Raw genomic sequence first — 19,103 nt, 5'->3', positions numbered from 1 at the left:
AGTTTAAAAATACTCCTGTAGAAGTTGAAGTATCAACTCAAGTTTTTTACTCAAGTAAAAGTATAAAAGTACTGGTTTCAAAACTACTTAAAGTATAAAAGTAAAAGTAATGTAAGGGGGAAAAAGCCATTAAGGACAAAAGCCATTGAAAATGAATGCATCTTAGTATAATGCAAATATATTAAAGAACCATATATGTGTACTATTGAGCATTAACATGTGTTTCAGAGAGCAGAAGATATGATGACTAGTTGCCTATAAATATTGTAATGGTGCAAAAAGTCAAACTTCAGAGGCATGTTATCATTTATCCTAACCTTTATTGGAATGTACATCCAAGTTTAGTTGCAGGAATTTGAGGGAACGGATGTAAGAACAAAACTGGACAAGAACATCTGAAACAACCACAACCAAATTCACTCTATCCGGATGGAGCAATTTAACTGGATAGTTTTTATTTAAAGGCCAAAATGAAATAGAGTAACGAGGCTGTTTTTAAAATGTAAGGAGTAAAAAGTACAGATAATTGCGTGAAAATGTAAGGAGTAAAAGTAAAAAGTCGTCTGAAAAATAATTACTCCAGTGAAGTATAGATAACCAAAATTTCTACTTAAGTAAGGTAACAAAGTATTTGTACTTCTTTACTTGACACCACTGCGCCAGATACAAGTGGCTGAAATGTATTTCCTTCACAGTGTGGCTGGACTTTTCCCATAGAGATTTGGGAGCCACTGCTCCTCCACACAGAGATTACCCTGCTGAGCTGGTTTGAGTAACAGGTTGAATTCCCCTTGGAGACCTCCCTGTGTAGCTCCAACCAGGCAGGGATCCCAGGGCAGATGGAGAAATAATATCTCTTCGTAACGCCTCTGAATTTCCCAAGAAAACGTGGAGAAGGTGGCTGGGGATTGGGAAGTCTGGGCATCTAGGCTCAGGATGCGAACTCAGATAAACATTAGGGGCTGAATTTTTAAAACACGAAGAAAATAATGAGGCCTCAGCTGTGATGAGATTTTTAAGCCTTGCTTGTTGCAACTTTGATTTGTCTCTCTTTTTATTTCAGGACGACCTAATTGAAAAGGAAAAAGCTACATATGCCATTTCGGGTGGTTGTTGTGCCTTAGCTGCCATTGATTTAATGGGGAAACTGTATGTAGCCAACGCTGGAGACAGCAGGTGAGAGGAATGTCTTAAATTCTCAGTTTAATCATTCACATTGACTAAATTTTACGACTACTTTCCACCCTGTCGTTACTGTGTCTCTCTGCAGGGCCATAATCATACGAAATAATGAAGTCATTCCCATGACTAATGAGTTCACGCCAGAGTCGGAGAGACAGCGGTTGCAGTATCTGGTATTATTTATCTTTCATGTCACACATGCTGGGAACATTTCACTCTTACCACCAGACACATAAACCGGCTGCATACTTTTCTGTGAGTACAGAGAGGCCTGTAAAAAAAAATAAAGAGGATAAAAAATGAGCAGTCACACTGAAATAAATGGATGTGCATGGGTTGCTTGTTTTAGCAGCCGTGTGTAGTTGTGTGTCACGGTGTAGGTGGACTGTGTAAAGCTGCTTTTGCACCACGGGCCTACTGTCACACATGCAATCACGTTGCCTGATTTCACACTGATCCACCGACAAGTAACTCTTTTCATTCCCCCATTTGATGGAAAACCTTTCCAATTTGGTGTGACACATCCAGGGCTTCCTGAGGCCGGAACTCCTGGGTAACGAGTTCACTCACATTGAGTTCCCTCGCAGGATCCAGCACAGCGAGCTGGGCAAGAAGATGCTCTACAGGGACCACACCATGACCGGCTGGTGAACACCGCTGTCTTCATTAATCACATTTGTGACAGAGAAACACTTAACTCTGCACAGGGCTTCAGGGCAGAGTGTAAAATAATCTAAAAAAAGGATATGAAGCAACGTTTCAGAAGTCCAGTTGACATGTTAAAGTAAACAATAACCTTGTGGTTGAACATTTGCTTTGAAAGGAGAAGGTTAAATCCTTATTGCGGTGATTAATTAATCCAATAACCAATTTATTTGCACATTTGAAACAGATCATCTGAACTCTGTTGTCTTTGTTTTGTTGCTGTAGGGCCTATAAGACAATCGTAGAAGATGATCTGAAATTCCCACTTATATACGGAGAGGGGAAAAAGGTAAGTAATCGCTTAAAAGTTCAATACATTCTAAACCAGGGGTCGGCAACCCGCGGCTCTTTAGCGCCACCCTAGTGGCTCCTGGAGCTTTTTCAAAAATTTTTGACCTTTTTTTTCCTTTCTTTCTTCTTTTTTTTCTTTTTTCCTTTTTTTCAAATTTTTTTAATCTTTTTTCCTTTTTTCTTTTTTTTTCTTCTTTTTTTCTTTTTTCTTCTTTTTTTCCTTTTTTCCTCTTTTTTTCTTCCTTTTTCCTTTCCTTTTTAATCTTGACATTTCGACTTTTTTCTCAACATTTCGATTTTTTTCTCAACATTTAGACTTTTTTCTCGAAATTTTGACTTTTCTCGAAATTTTGACTTTTTCTCAACATTTAGACTTTTTCTTTACATTTCAAATTTTTCATGAAATTTTGACTTTTTTCTCGATATTTCGACTTTTTCTCAAAATTTCGACTTTTTTCTCGAAGTGCATAATAAAAAAAAAAATCTTCCCCCAGTTATAACTAATATAGATACATGCAGCATGTGTTGCCTTCATTCTAAGGCTTATACAAGACTTTTAATTTTTTGCGGCTCTAGACATATTTGTTTGTTGTGTTTTTGGTCCTATATGGCTCTTTCAACATTTTGGATTGCCGACCCCTGTTCTAAACGATGAGACTGTTTTCTTAAAGATTAGGCCGATGGAGTCTAATAATAACATTATTACATACCTGTCTGCGGGAGTGTGAAATGGTGCTTTTCTCACCCCGTCTAAGCAGATTATTTTAGAAATGTTATTTATAAAACGCTCTCGTATTTCTGCAGGTAAACGCCAAATGGAAATAAAACTTCACCTAATAATCCCTCATAAATTGATTTTTCTGGGAACTGAAGCACAAGAACAAAACTGCAGTTAATTGATAGTGTGTGTGTGTGTGTGTGTGTGTGTGTGTGTGTGTGTGTGTGTGTGTGTGTCTGTGTGTGCGTGTGCGTGTGCGTGTGTGTGTGTGTGTGTGTGTGTGTGTGTGTGTGTGTGTGTGTGTGTGCGCACCAGGGTTATAATAGTTTTGAATTTTTCATTTTAGTTTAGTTTTATTTTGTTTTGACTTTTTCTCATTCAATTCAGTTAGTTTTAATTCGTTTTTAGTGTGGGTTTGCTAGTTTTTATTCGTTTTTATATTTTCAAAAATGCTTAGTTTTAGTTTAGTTTTTATTAGTTTTAGTTTTAGTTTTGACGTCACGGACCGTGAGACGTTAAGGTTCCATAGCTGCCAGTTGGAGATAAACGGCCAGAGCGGAATAAATTGATCATACCAAGAGGCTTATATTGACAGGGACGAAAACGGAGGAAATGATATCTATAATTTCAGTTTGTTTTAGTTAGTTTTCTAAAAACGCAATATAGTTTCAGTTAGTTATCGTTTTTGTCTTTTCATTTTCGTTTTTATTTAGTTCAGTTAACAAAATAGTTTTTTCAATTTTAGTTTTCGTTATTTCGTTCGTTTTGGTGAACGATAATAACTCTGGTGTTCACAGGCTCGTGTCATGGCAACGATCGGCGTGACCCGCGGGCTTGGAGACCACGAGCTGAAGGTTTACAGCTCCAACATTTACATCAAGCCCTTCCTCTCCTGCGTCCCAGAGGTGAGTGGGGGACACCTGAGGAGAATCTTGTTTCAGAAGCCGTAGTGCATTTAGGCAAAGCTGCCTGTCACAGAGAAGCTCTGCTATAGATTTTCCTTTTTTTTTTAATAAAACATTGAAAAAGTTCAGCTCAGATATCTGAAAACAAGACAGTTAATTCACTCTGATTTATTCTGTGTAGAAAAATCTGAAAGTTTGTCCTCTTTGGGCTGTTGGGAAACGACTAGAGTAATGTCATGTTGAAATAATCTTCCATATGTTCCGTATTTCACCTTTTTTTTGTTTGTTGAAGTTGGTGTTACATGCTGAACCAACTTCCAAATGAGTGCCAGGACCCAAAGTTGTTAGTGTTGAAGCTTGTAGCACCCTATAATGTAATAATTTCCTGAAAATGTAATAACGCCTGAAAATGTAATAAAATTTGTACTTAACTCAATCAAAAATGTAATAAAACCCAATAATGTAATAACTTGACCAATAATGTAATAAAATATCCTGACTGATATTGTAATAACATTTTTACCGATAATGTAGTACCTTATTACATTATTGGGAATTTATTACATGGAACTCAAAGTCTGTAATTTAACCCAATAGTCATTCTGGTGTTTCAAATCCAGCGTATATAACATTCTTAGATAATTAAAACACAAAATGTAGAACTCTGGACTTAAAATGAACATATATATTACATTATTTGTCAAGTATTACATGATCAGTTTTGAAAAAAAAAAAGACCCACCTGAAAATGTAATAAATTCCCAATAATGTAATAAGGTACTACATTATCGGTAAAAATGTTATTACAATATCAGTCAGGATATTTTATTACATTATTGGTCAAGTTATTACATTATTGGGTTTTATTACATTTTCCATTGAGTTAAGTGCAAATTTTATTACATTTTCAGGCGTTATTACATTTTCAGGAAATTATTACATTATAGGGTGCTACAAAGCTGACAAGTGCACATTTGTTGCTTTACTGATAAGTGTTCACGTTTGAACATTTATCTACCCATCTCAGAGGCATTGTCAAGTTATGCGTTTGTTCTGACCACAACTCTGCCCAAACTTGACAAACTGCTTGATCAATTCTGGAAGGATGCAATGGACAACTCAATTCTTCTTAATCCAATGTTTTATTTTCTTGAAGATGGGTTTAGTTTGATGGGTTTAAACGGGGGTAATCAAATAATGCAATGGGATGGGATAAAGAAGAGTAGTAGTAGGTTGATAACCTTTAAGATAAACAGAAAAGACATTAGTTAGACTCAATTTAAACAATCAGTAAGTATGTTCCTTTAGGATTTCTAAATAATATGTCACTCAAACATTTAAATTAAATTCTCAAAGTCAATTTCTTAACTTAATAATGCCTCAAAATGATCAATATTAACTAAACATAAAGTACCATCATGTTTACCTATTTTCAACAATCTATACATGCTTAAATTAAAATAAACAAATTAAGTCAACTTAAATTGCATTGGATTTCCTAAACTAAAAAACCCAATCACATCCACATTCAAACTGGTTCTTTCCTACCAGTTGCGTCTTTTAATCGATCAGGAGCTGTGGTCAGGAGTTGTTACCATGAGTGAGATGAGCTTACAGACCAGACCAAACATTTCCTGCCATGCCTTCCTTGGCACAGGTGAACATGGCCCCAATTAGTGCACTTCCTGGGAGCACCAGTACTGTGTGGTCGCCCTCTGCTGGTTTGGAGTGTGAACTTTGTATTTGACACAACACCTCCCACTTGACCTCCTGGTTCTTCAACCCAAGGAGGTCACACCAACTTCATGATGTCCTGGATCCAGATGTTTTCCCTTCAATTTTGTTTTTGCTCTTCAACTGGAAGCAGGACAACTATCCGTCTGACATCCCGGTGAAGAACTGTTGCAGGTATTTTGGTTGATGGCTTTTTCACCTTCTGCGAGGACTTCACAGTTGAGACTGGGTAGCTGGGGAATGTTCTGACATGCACGTCCCTTACAATTCCTCTCTTGTCGGTGTTGACATCAATGACTCTGGCAAGCCTGAACTGTCCTCTCAAGGTATTTTGGTCAGCCAGCCAGACAACGTCTCCAATGGCCACGTTCCTGTGCACTGTGTGCCACTTGGTCCTGACAAACAGGTTTGGTCCTGCTAACTGACTCCACTTACTCCAAAACCGGTCAACTTCTGTTTGGATAGCTCTTAATCTCTTGTAAGAGTAGCCTTCAAAGTTGAAGCTCCCCGGATCTCCGCTGGTTCCAGTTCTTCCAAGCAGAAGTGAATTTGGGCTGATGTATTCCACGCAGTCTTCCCGACTCTGAGTCCTGGCATCAATAGGTCTTTCATTGGCGAGGTTGGAAGCCATATAAAGGAAAGTTTGAAATTCACTCCATGTGAAGGCTCCATTACCTCCCAGATTGTGCAAAGCCCTCTTCACGGTGCGGACAGCAGCTTCAGCAGCTCCATTTCTGTGAGGCGAGTCTGCAGGATGGATTTTCCAGCTCCATTCTGTGCCATGTTTGGAGGCTTCATTTTCAATCTTTGATTTTTCCAGTCGGTCCAGAAACATGTAGAGCTCTTTGAGGGCAGGTCTGGCGCCAATAAAGTTCTTTCCAGGATCGGACCACAGTTTCCTTGGGTGTCCTCTTAGTGCTGTGAATCGTTGGTAAGCCAGCAGGAACCCTTCAGCTGATTGGTCACTGACGAGGTCTGTGTGCATAGCTCTAGACGCCATGCAGCAGAAGACAATCCCCCACACTTTGAGCTTCACCTTCTTTTTTACCTCATCCTTAACTTCGTAGGGTCCAAATAAGTCCACTGTTGTGTACTTAAATGGATTGGCCGGTGTTATTCGCTCAGATGGAAGGTCACTCATGATTTGCTGGCATCTTCTGACCTTGGCTTTCCTGCATGCCACACAGTTGTCAACAATCTTTTGAGCTAGTTTCCGGCCTCTCACCACCCAAGCTTTCCTTCTCATCCGGAGAAGTGTGCCTGCAATTTCTTCATGGTTGGCATTGTGGGCTTCTCGAGCTAAAAGAGTGGATGTCCATGATGTGTAAGGCAAGATTGGTACCGCAGTTTTTTCTTCGTTAAAGATTTGGAATCTTCCTCCACAGAGTAAAAGTCCAGTGCTTTCATCTTTGATCACAGCCAGTCTGTTGAGTGCAGTGTTTGGAAAGGTCACTTCTTCTTGTGCCGCAAGGAAGATATCCCTGAGTGCATCTTCACACTCCCTGATGGTAAGTGCAGCTTCATTGATTCTGGACTTGATTTTTTGAGCTGAAAGAATTCCCTCCCCCTTTGGCTTATCTTTAACTGCGGTTCTGTCCAACACTTTTTTCCACCTTGTGGCAGCTCTCCACACCCAGGCCAAGACTTTGGTCAGCCTGGTTAAACTGCTGAACTTACTGATGTCAAGGATTGTTTTCACTGCAGAACCAGCAGGTGGTCTCTGGCCTCCACTAGGGCTGCTTTGCAGGTCCTGTCTTTGGTCTGTTTTGGCCAGAGCAGGGGTTGAAGACACTGGAATTGCAGTGGTAGTTGGGATATGCTGGTCTCTTTTCATCTGTGCTCGGGTCAGTACTGCTGTGAAACATTTCCTTTGGAGCTTGTTTATACTGTCTCTGGCATCTGCAGCTACATCCTTGCCTGACTTTGTCGGCCACTCTTCCACAGGTCGTTTCAGAAACTCTGGTCCATTTTGCCACACAGAGTCCTCTCTGAGGTGTTCTGGGGCTGCTCCTCTTGTTATGAAGTCAGCGATGTTCTGCTCACCTGGAATCCACCTCCAGTCTTCAACAGACGTGGACATCTGGATCTCCCCAACCCTGTTTGCAAAGAAACTCTGGTACCCATAGCTGTCTTTTTGGATTGCTCCTAGCACGGTTTGACTGTCCAGCAGATGGAGCCAACGTTCAATTGGCATTCGACTGTGCTTTTCAATGTACCTTTTGAGTCTTGCAGCAAAGACAGCACCACAGACCTCAGCCTTTACTGCTTCTCCCTTTTGGTCAAGTGGTGTGAGCTTTGCTTTGGACTCAACAAGTCGGACCAGGATGCCTTGTTCGGTTTCCCATCTGAAGTATACGACAGCTCCATAGCTCTGGTCGCTTCCATCGGAGAATGTTATGCCCCAGGGTCCTCCAATCCTTTTGACTGGTGTAAGGCTTCTGTGAAAGGTGATTTGGTTGAGGCGCGTGTATTCTTCAAATAGGTGGATGGCTTCTTCTCTCAGTCTTTCAGACAGAGGTTTGTCCCATGTATCCCGGGTTGGCGCTCTGCCTCCAGCTTCTTGAAAAGCTTTTCTGACCAGAATGGCTCCCTTCTGCTTGACGGGTGTTGCAAGGCCTATTGGGTCGTACAGGCTAGCTACTTGGCTAAGTAGTTGTCTTCTGGTCAGTGGGTTTGGAGTTCTTTCCCTCACCTCTCCCCCAAGAAGATTTTTGCTAATTCTCATCTTCTTTCTTTTCTTTGAAAAGTTGATCGAGGTCATGAGGTACAGCTTGTCTGTTTCAACCAGGTAGCCAACTCCAAGGGCCTTGTTTTCCCCTTGTCTCATCTGGTTGGGAAGAATGAACACTTGGTCTGCTGACACTGACTGCTCTGATGCATCTTCCTGCCTCCCACTTTGGCCTGACCGGACCCACGGCTTGAGGAAGAATCCACCTGCCTTCAGGATTTCTTTGACTGTTTCTGTGGTCTTGTCCAGCCTTTCCAGGTCATTGTGGGATGTCAGGATGTCATCTACATAGGAATCCTCTTCAAGGATCCTACGCTCCTCCTCCAGGTGAGTGAACATGGGCAGCTTTGCTGTTTCCCTCATGGCCAGTTGTGCAATGCACCCTGCTGGTCGATCACCAATATTGACTCTGGTGATGGCATATTCTTCAATTTCCTCATCTTCATGGTCTCTCCAGAGGAATCTGTGGAGGTGCATCTCCAGGTCTTCAAGCCACACAGAATTATACATCTTTTTGATGTCACCTAGGGCAGCATGGACTCCTCTTCTGAACCTTAGTAGCACTGCTCGGATGGGATTGAGGACATCAGGCCCTTTCAGAAGTAGGTCATTCATGCTTAGCCCTTTAAACTTCTGGCTGCTGTTCCATACCAGTCGCACAGGTGTTGTGATGGAGTGTGGGTTTGGCGCCACCAAGTGGCTGACATACCATACTGGTCCTTTCCAGTCAGCGATGATCTCCTTGGTGAGTTTCCTTGCTGCTCTCCTCTCCACCATCTCATGGACTTGATTTGTATATGCCACACGCCACTCTGGATCTTTCTTTAGCTGCCTCTCTGTCCTCAGAAAAGTGGCCTCCACTGCATTTCTGTTGTTAGGCAGGCATTTTGGATCTTCAATCCAAGGATATTTTGTGTCCCAGTGAGGCTCCTGACTGTGGGCATCTGCTTTCACATAGGTGAGGCCTTGTCTGATAAGCTCCAGCTCTTTTTCCTCACTAAAAGTCATGTCTTTGCCTCCTGGTTGACAGGTACCGCACCGGCATCCTCCACACATGGGTTCGCAGGCTGCCCCTATGCTGTCCCACTTCCACCAGTCCAAGAACTCTCTGCCAGCAACTGTGCTTTTGGTTTCAGCTTTGAATTCTTGATACTTCACTGCTGTGGTTCTCATTGAACGTGCAAAGTGGGTTTCAGAACTGTGCAGAGCCATGTCCACCAATTCACAGAGGTCTGGATGTGCTCCACCAACAGTCTTTCCTAAAGGGCTCTCCCAAAGGACTAGATCTCCTACTACTTTTACCCTTTGTGGAGCGAGTCTTCCTTCACGGTGGCTAATGAGAAGCTCAACATGCTCTGGTCTGTGAAGGTCTTCCAGGCTGGTGTCAGGGAAGAACCTCTTGAGTTGTTGCGGTTTAATCACCCTTTGTACTTTTGCAATTTCATCCAAGCCATAGCAGATAAGATGATGAGCTCTCTCCGTGCCTCTAGGTGTCTTGACTCTCACTTTCAGTAAGTATTTTTTGGTCTTTACCTTCATGGCCATGCCTCCGACTCCATGGACAACAAGCGTGATCTTTTCACTCTGTAGATTCAGTCTTCTGGCAGCTCTGTGAGTGATGTAGTTAGTATCTGATGCCAAGTCAATGAGAGTTCCAATTTTCTGTCCTGCATTGGTAGTTACTTCCAGAAGCATAAGAATAACTGGTAACTCACATGTGTTTAAGTCCATCACTCCAGGTAAGTTCTTTAAAGAGCAGTGGGATTTTGCAGCCAGGTTGGTGAAAGCTTTCCTGAATTTTTCTGCCATGTCTGGGGTGAGCTCAGATATTAATGTCTCTTGCTCCTCTGTGAGTGTCTGCCTTCTGGTGCTGGGTTTTACCACTTTCTCCGATTCCTTTCCCTTGACTCCTCCTCTCAGGCAAAGAAAGAAATGGTGGTCTGAAGAGCCTCCTCTCTTGCAGTCTTTGTTCCTGCACAGGTAAGTATCTGTACATTCTTCATCCTCTGCATGACATGTGAGGCATCTTCTGCATGCTCCCAGTTTTCCAACAGCATTCAGCTTCTCACCAGGCTTTAGTTCTTTGAACCGCTTGCAAAAGAAGATCTTCTCACGGTGCCTTTCGTCTCCACAGACAACACATCCTCCTTTCCTTGTTGTCTTTGTTGAGGCATACTTCTTCTCCAGGTAAGTAGGCTTCTTTTCAGGTTTTTCACTTAGTTGGTCTAGTTTCTCCAGGATCTCCTCCTGAGTCTTTAAGAATGTAAGAAGACTGTCAAAGTGATTGTCAGGTATGACTCCATTTCTTGGATTGACCATGAATGTGAGCCAGTCCCTCTTCATATTGTCTGGTAGTTTGCTCTCTATAGATCTGATCACAAGGGGATTCTTGATGGCTCCAATGCTTTCAAGCTCAGTGAGGTCATTCAGGGCCTTTTCCACAGCTTGAATTAGGTCGATTACCTTCCTTGGCTGATGTGATTTTAAAGGGGGGATCCCCTCTAAGTCCTCAATTATTTCCAAGGCAATTGTTGATTTATTTCCAAACCTGTTTTCCAGTACTCTGAATATATCTTCAGCAGTGTTGTATGTTGACAGGCGCAGGTCTCTGCATATCCTCTCATCCACACTGTCAAGGAGTTGGAACTTTTTTACTTCCACTGAGCCAGCCGGCTCTCCCTGTTTTTGCAGACTTTCCCAGTCTTTCTTCCATCTGTGGAAATTCCTCTTAAACCCAGTGAATCTGGGTAGACTAGTTGCCTTTATCCTCACCACTGGTTGAGAAACTGTTACAGGCTGAGGCCCTTTTCCTCTTCTTTCCTCCTCTATCCTTCGTGCAGTGAGGAATTCTGCCCTTCTGGCTTCAAGTCTGTTGCTCTCTGCTCTCAGGTCCTTTACTGTGCCCTCCAGGTGTGCAGTCTGACTAGAGGGGATCCATCTTTCCCAGTCTTTAAGGCTTATAATGGCATCATTAACAAGTCTCCTCACTCCTTCCAGCTGCAGTTCATAGCCATCTCTATTGATGGCAGTGATGGGGCATGCATTAGCTCTGTCACAGACTATCCCTGCTTCTTTGATTGCAGAGGTTACTTCATATTCACCATACTTCCGCCAGAGATTGGATTGGACTTCTTTCCGGACTTCATCCAGTTTCGCGTCACACTCTCCCATTGTCTTTTCAAGCTCATCCTGCTGGTATTTCTCTAACTTGACCTCTTCCTCTTCACCCTCATCAGTTGCAGCTTCAATGTCTGCCAGTAGGCCAGCCCTGTAGTCATCATTGGTCTCGCTGACATGCCTTGCCAGGGAATTAAGCTTGCTAAACTCCTCTTGTAGTTCCTGCTTAATCATGCTTTCAGCACTCCTACTCAGGTAATTTGCTTGCTTGGTGAAGGCAGTTTTAGCTAAGGTCCTCTCTTGCTTCAGTTGCTTGACTGTTTTCCCAAGAGTTTCCTTCGCCATGGTGAAGAGTTTTCAGTCAATTTGTCCTCCTTTTGCGTCGACAGCTTGGCTTCAGGCCTTTTATCCTTGTCTTCACTGCCACGCTGGTTATCAACTGTCAAGTTATGCGTTTGTTCTGACCACAACTCTGCCCAAACTTGACAAACTGCTTGATCAATTCTGGAAGGATGCAATGGACAACTCAATTCTTCTTAATCCAATGTTTTATTTTCTTGAAGATGGGTTTAGTTTGATGGGTTTAAACGGGGGTAATCAAATAATGCAATGGGATGGGATAAAGAAGAGTAGTAGTAGGTTGATAACCTTTAAGATAAACAGAAAAGACATTAGTTAGACTCAATTTAAACAATCAGTAAGTATGTTCCTTTAGGATTTCTAAATAATATGTCACTCAAACATTTAAATTAAATTCTCAAAGTCAATTTCTTAACTTAATAATGCCTCAAAATGATCAATATTAACTAAACATAAAGTACCATCATGTTTACCTATTTTCAACAATCTATACATGCTTAAATTAAAATAAACAAATTAAGTCAACTTAAATTGCATTGGATTTCCTAAACTAAAAAACCCAATCACATCCACATTCAAACTGGTTCTTTCCTACCAGTTGCGTCTTTTAATCGATCAGGAGCTGTGGTCAGGAGTTGTTACCATGAGTGAGATGAGCTTACAGACCAGACCAAACATTTCCTGCCATGCCTTCCTTGGCACAGGTGAACATGGCCCCAATTAGTGCACTTCCTGGGAGCACCAGTACTGTGTGGTCGCCCTCTGCTGGTTTGGAGTGTGAACTTTGTATTTGACACAACAGGCATCTTCACATCTTTTCTCTGAAAAAGCGTTTCTTTAATTTCTATATGGACGGATTTCATGGCATGCATGTGCCTTTTGTAGTTTTTTTTAGGGATTTCCTTTGGAACTTACTCTGAAAGCTTCCACAAAACTAACAGTGAGATGGCGCTGGTATTCTCAAATAGATTATATTTATGTTTCATGTAAAAGTGGACGCTTACAAGGCTGATCTCCTCCAGAAAAGCCCAGCCTTCTCGCTGGTCCGTCCTTGTGAGAACGGTGCATGCGTAACAAGGAAGTGAGCATACCTCTGCAGCCAGTTCCTCTTCTCACCTCAGCCGCTCCGTTGTCTTAGCTGCAGCTCGCACACCACTGCAGTGTTTCAACCGTCTGTCGGCAGGTTTTGATAAGGAAGTACCTAGCCAAAAAAAAAAGGCAAGGTTGATAAGGAAGTTGTTTAGTATTTCAATCTCGACGCAGCCCTTGTGGAGTTTAATAAACCGTCTTGCACTTTCTCATTTCCTGTTCAAGCACTTCTCAGCTCACTCTCACGGGATTTACAAGACTGAATCTGTTCCTTGAGCTTGTAGCTTATCTGACAATATCTTCCTTGTAAAAAAATTGAAAATGCGACTTCTGTTCTGGTAAGAATGTGGCTGAGCGTGAGCTGCTGCACTGCAATCTAATCAGTGCATACTTCCTCACATGCCAGGAATACATTTGCTAATCCTCGTCTCTTGGACGCAGAGAAACCTCCTTCTTCATGACTGCGTGGCACATTTAAAATGACTAAATTGTAGTTTTGTCAATTGCAGGTAAAGGTTTATAACTTGGATGAAAATAAACACGGCCCCGATGACGTCTTGGTCATGGGCACAGACGGTCTGTGGGACGTGACGACGGACAGAGACGCCGCAGACGCTGTGACGGCGTACTTGTCGAGCTGCGACCCCTCGGATCCCATGAGGTATTCAGATTCTTAAATGAACCTCAATATTTATCCCCAACGTGACCCAGTGTAAGTTAAGTGAGGTGCTGTGCACACTTTGGCCACTAGGTGGTGACAAGTAACTACAACTATTGTGACAGTCTTATTGAAGGGTATTTTAATATCTATATGGTACTCTGTGTGAATTGAAACATTTATAATTCACAAAAAAATATTCACCCCCCTCAGAGTTGCCATGGTTATGAAATCAAATGATTGAGATGAAAACAGTTTTTGTTAAATTTGAACATGGAAGTCAACGGAGATTGACTTGCTTTTGCAGCCAGCCTCTAGTGGTCAGTCGGAGAACTGCAATTAATCTAAGTTGCCTCAACCTGGATGTCAGATTGTTGTTAGAAGTTAGATGAAGTTAGAATTCACCACCAATTCCAAAAAGGGCACAAAAAGGCAGAAAACAGGCTCTTTATGGACAGGTGGGAGCACAATATGTAAAAGACAGAGCTGTTTGTGCTTTTTCTAGATTAAAATGTTTAAGCAAAACTTATGTTTTAAATTTGAGTTTGAGACCCTGGTTTATTTATAATATTAGCTATATTATTAGTTAAATACAGCTAATACTGTATATTACTGTATCTATTGCACATAACTGTGAAATATGACATTAAAATTATCCTAATATCAGTGCTTATATTTACAATCATGATCTGAGGACATGCAGCTCCGATATTTACATTAAGCACATTTTCAGAGTCAGGGATTATCAGGACAGGATTTAAGATTACAGTTTATCAGCTGAACTGAGTCAGAAAGCCGCAGGCAGCATAATCAGCAACTGTGACGTGCAAATCGTCTCAAGAGTGTTTTAACAAACACTTTTGAGACGTGTTTATTTTTGTTAAAGAATTGAAGAAATAATGAAATATCCATGTTTCATTATTTCAGCTTTTTCCATATTTAAGAGGGAAGTGTTACAATAGTCCCATTTTTACTTTAAAGCTGTGTTTTAAAATATCTATATCAACATTTTCAATATTCATATGATTTTATACTAGTTACAAACACTGAGCAGCTTCATCAAAGAAACATTTTTCCTTCAAAACTCCCCCTTTAAATAAATATATATAAAAAAAAATAAATAAAAAATAAAATAAAATAAAAATATGTAAATATATATATATTTTTTTTATATATATATATATATTTATTTAATTTTATTCTCCCTTAATGTATGATTTTTTTTTTATTTTTTTTTTCCCTAGGGCAATTATGGAGAGGGTAGGAATGTGGGTAGAATAGAAATCGTGAATGTGAAAATGTGAATTGTGAAAATTATTTTGAAATAAAAAGATATAAAAAAAAAAAACCCTAACCTTTAAATATCTATTTTATGTATTTGAGTATTTTAACATTAATCAGTAGGTACTTTTAGTTAAACATGGGATCTTAGATGCCAGGTGATCTTTCCCACCTGAAGTGAACATTTCAACGTTTCATTTCTACCAAATGAAAAAGAACAACATCTAAGTAAACGCATATTTATACTGTCTGTGAACGTTTATTTTGTGGTTGTGGCTGTGCACGTGAGTAATGTAATGACTGTTTACACTCTCCGTCTCTTGGGTGTGTGTCGCGCAGATACACGCTGGCAGCGCAGGACCTGCTGATGAGGTCACGGGGCGTGCTGAAGGAGCGCGGCTGGCGGCTACCCAACGATAAGCTGGGCTCGGGCGACGACATCACCGTGTTTGTCGTCCCGCTGGCCGGGTACGAGTCCGACACCTGACGAGCCCCGTCGTAGCGACCACCGTGGCGAGGCCGGGACTTCGGGCTCCTTCCCACGGTCCCTCCAAGCTCTCAAAACCCTGGATGAGGCGGTGAGGCAGTGAGGCAAAAAAAAGAAAAAAAAAAAAAGAATTCAGTGGAAGACTCGGGTCTAAACAGCACCTTCACTGACTTTCTTCATCAAACCCTGTTTCCTCTTTTTAGTTCAACCCAGGATCCGTCTCCCATCTCCTTTGTTTGGTTTCAGTTGTGCAAAATACAAAACAAACAAAAAAAAAACAAGTTTCTGTTGCATTATCAGAGAAGTGAAAATGTTTCTCTCAGACCTTCTGTTCTATGGTACGACGGAGTATTAGGGCCAAACTAAAACAAAAGAAAATTGGAAATTACGAGAATAAAGTCATAATATAATGAGAATAAAGTTGTAAAATTACGAGAATAAAGTCGTAATAGAATAAAGTCGTAACATTACGAGAATAAAGTCGTAACATTACAAGAATAAAGTGGTAATTTATGAGAATAAAGTGGTAATTTATGAGAATAAAGTCGTAATATTACGAGAATAAAGAGCATCTTCTCCCTGTGTTAAAATGAGGAATATTGAGCATCTTGTGAAGTTATATTTATATATTTATAATATATTTAATATTACGACTTTATTCTCGTAATATGACGACTTTATTCTCAAAATATTACGACTTTATTCTCGTAATATTACGACTTTATTCTCAAAATATTACAACTTTATTCTCGTAATATTACGACTTTATTCTGGTAATTTTACGACTTTATTCTCATATTATTATGACTTTATTCTCGTAATTTCCATTTTTTTTTTTTTTTTTGTCTTAGTTTGGCCCTAATACTCCGTCGTACTATGGTTTACAAGTGATCCGTGTAGTATTTTTGTTTCTTGTTTATGTCCCAAGCTTGGTGATTGCTCCGTTTTTAAAAGAAAAACTCCTTTTAATGCCACGCCCACATTTTTACTCCACATTTCTAAAAAGTAACAACCTCCAACAGTCTCCCGGTCAAATACAGTGAGGTGGACTGCAACAGAAAATATAAGGAAACCAAAGAGAAGCTCATTTGCCCTGAGGAATGGGAATCCTGTACAAATAAGAAATAAATAAACAGTAAAAACAAACAAAAATCATGAAATATATGTCTGTACATTAAAGGAGCATGGAGGAAGTAAAAGCAGATGAATGGACCTTCTACAGCACCGACCCGCACACAAGAGGGTCGACGCTGTTTCGCAGTATTTCCTTAGTTAATAATGAATGAAAAAAAAAAAAATGACGACAGCCGAGGCACTTGAAGATTATTGCACATGCTTTGTGGTAACCTGTTGTTTTGTGTTATCTTTCAATTGAATGTGTTCATAAGAAGACTTGTTTTATTATCTCATAGCAAGCAGAGCAGAGGGTGACACATGTTGTCCTGGAAGGAAGTGAATAAGAACCGGGTCTCTTGCTTCTAACTGCATGTTTTCTTTGCCGAACCCTCCGAGAAGAAGAGGGATCGCTCTGTAAATGTGTTGCTATTGTACGATGTGATAAACGTCACACAACTATGCCTTATTAAAACATGTAAGGGACTCTAGAGTTTGTCTCTTCCAATGCACTAAATTTGATTCTCGTAGTAGAGGCTGTAACATTACGTGCCCTCATGTGTACCTCATACCTCTTTTGTACCGTTTTTGTTATACCATGATGTTATTTAGATTATGCATATATTTTTTAAAGATCTTTTTGTTGTTGATGTTGTCGTTGTAAGCAGTGACAGAAGTTTATTTTTATGATTTTATCCATAACTGTTGGTGAATCCTAAAACCCGGAGCTACCGAAAAAAGTGTGGTAGGAGGACAAAATGTTCCAGTTCAGAAATTAATCAAGTTTTTTTTTCCCATTTGTTTTTATTATATGCTTTATTCTTTTGTGTCATTAGCTTAACTTCTCTTTTTCTGGTCCCCTATTCTAAAGACACCAACATTTACTGGATGCTGCCAACTCACGAGTCAATATAGTTCAGGCAGGAATCGCATTCTTTCAGTGAGAGAAATAAAAGGTCTCTTGGTTTGTTATCTTTGAACTTTGTGAGTTCAAGTTATCTAAAGAGAATTTCCTACAAGCAAAAGTTTGCTGCATGATGTCATGAGATGTCACCTGACATCTTCGGTAAAGATAAAGGTTTGTTGTATGTTGGGGAATGTAAATATTTCAATGTTTCTTTGAACTGTTCCTCTCCTCAGTCCTTAATAAAGCTAATACAGTCATGGCTTTTGCCTGCGCAGCCTTCTCCTTTATTTCTCCATGCATGATCACACAGAGGAAGGAGTTGGGGGAACAACCACACTTCAAGTTCATTTTATTTCATTTTATTCTTTATTTCATTAAAAAAGAAAAAATAATTCAATACAAATACAAATGTTCTTAAATTGTGAATGAAAAGGGAGCAGAAAGAAGAAGAATCTTATCTGATCTGCCCCTTTTTCCAAGAAATAACTTCACAAATAACATAGATTAAAAATACTAATAATAAAAAGCAATAACTAAGTGAATAAAAAAACTAAAATTAAATAAAATTACCGCCGCCTATGGGTATGTCAATCAAACTCAACAAATATATTTCATTATATTTACTTAACATACAGGCTTTAATTGTACTTTTGAATGTAATGTTTGATTTGGATTTGGAAGTTGAGGTGTCCTTTCTTCAGGGGGGGCATTGTTTTAAAAGGGGGACATGTTCTGGATAAAATAATAATAAAATGTTGCTTGATGGCACATGTTTTGGGGTCTAATGTGACTTCCAAGATCTTCGAGATGACAGCCTTGTTGCTGTGTTTTGAGCCAGCTAAGTCTGAAAATAGTTCAGTTACTGGGGGTTGAGATCTAAAGGGTACAGTAACATCACAGAGCCTGATCACAGTGGAAATCGCCACGGTGAGAAATGTCAGCCGACTTCACATCGTCCTATGTTTGCTGTAGCGTAGCTCCGAAGTGGGTCGAGCTATAGTAAGTATAGCATCAGTTTTATAAGAGCACCCCACTGAGGAGGAGGGGGTTGAGATGCTGCACCCCTTAAACCAGCTGCTACAAACAAAGCTGAAAAAATGTGGCTGTAAACTATAATTTTGAACTACATTCTTGTAGTATTTTGAGTTAATTATGTTCCAGAAATCTTTTAAGGATCTCAGAAAATTGTGACAGCTTTTAGAAAAAATTCAATTCAATTCAGCTTTATTTATATGTTGCCAGATCCTGACACATGTCATCTCAAGCCACTTCATAAATACAATTCAACTCATTTCAAATTAGTCCAATTAATTCAAAGCCAATAAACTAACAATAATAAATATTGCTTTGCTAATGAAACCATTATATCGTAGGTGTAAATATCGGCGGTGCAACCGGTGGAGGGAGGGAAATAAAACATTTATGTTGATGGGAACAGTCCAATCACCTTAACAGGCTGCCTGTCAGTCATGTTAAGTGCATGATGATGTGATGAGTTTTCAGCAAGAAAAAAAGTAAATAAAAGGATATAGGATTTTGGATGAGCTGCAAGATTTTTTTAGAAAGTTTTTAGGAAAACCAATAAGTTAACTGGCGATCAACAATTTCAATCCATTTATCATCCATCCACAAATGCCTGCATGAATTAAAATGATACATAACAAATTACATCTTTCTTTCTTTTCGGTAAAGTATAAACATGGTAAAGTTTGGGTTTTATTACTGTGTAGAATGGCTTTTATTAAAAATGGCTTTTGAGAGAACTGTTGGATATATGGTGCATAAATACTTAGATGTGTGTGTGTGTGTGTGTGTGTGTGTGTGTGTG

General features: G+C 40.0%; 1 protein-coding gene across 1 annotated transcript in view; it reads left to right on the top strand.

Moving 5' to 3' along the window:
- ppm1j (protein phosphatase, Mg2+/Mn2+ dependent, 1J) overlaps positions 1-15,967 on the top strand; it is a 29,800-nt gene extending 13,833 nt beyond the window's left edge. Inside the window, exons 4-10 of the mRNA XM_061726821.1 lie at positions 1,064-1,176; positions 1,271-1,355; positions 1,711-1,829; positions 2,113-2,176; positions 3,694-3,801; positions 13,339-13,490; positions 15,108-15,967. Coding sequence (XP_061582805.1) covers positions 1,064-1,176; positions 1,271-1,355; positions 1,711-1,829; positions 2,113-2,176; positions 3,694-3,801; positions 13,339-13,490; positions 15,108-15,255 — 789 coding nt within the window. The 3' untranslated portion in view covers positions 15,256-15,967. The remainder of the gene's footprint in view (positions 1-1,063; positions 1,177-1,270; positions 1,356-1,710; positions 1,830-2,112; positions 2,177-3,693; positions 3,802-13,338; positions 13,491-15,107) is intronic.
- Positions 15,968-19,103: the final 3,136 nt, after the last annotated feature.

The sequence above is a fragment of the Cololabis saira genome, chromosome 8, assembly GCF_033807715.1.
Source record: "Cololabis saira isolate AMF1-May2022 chromosome 8, fColSai1.1, whole genome shotgun sequence".
Lineage (NCBI taxonomy): Eukaryota > Metazoa > Chordata > Actinopteri > Beloniformes > Belonidae > Cololabis > Cololabis saira.
The sequence above is the reverse complement of the archived record's forward strand: the minus strand, read 5'-3'. Positions and strand labels throughout refer to the sequence as shown.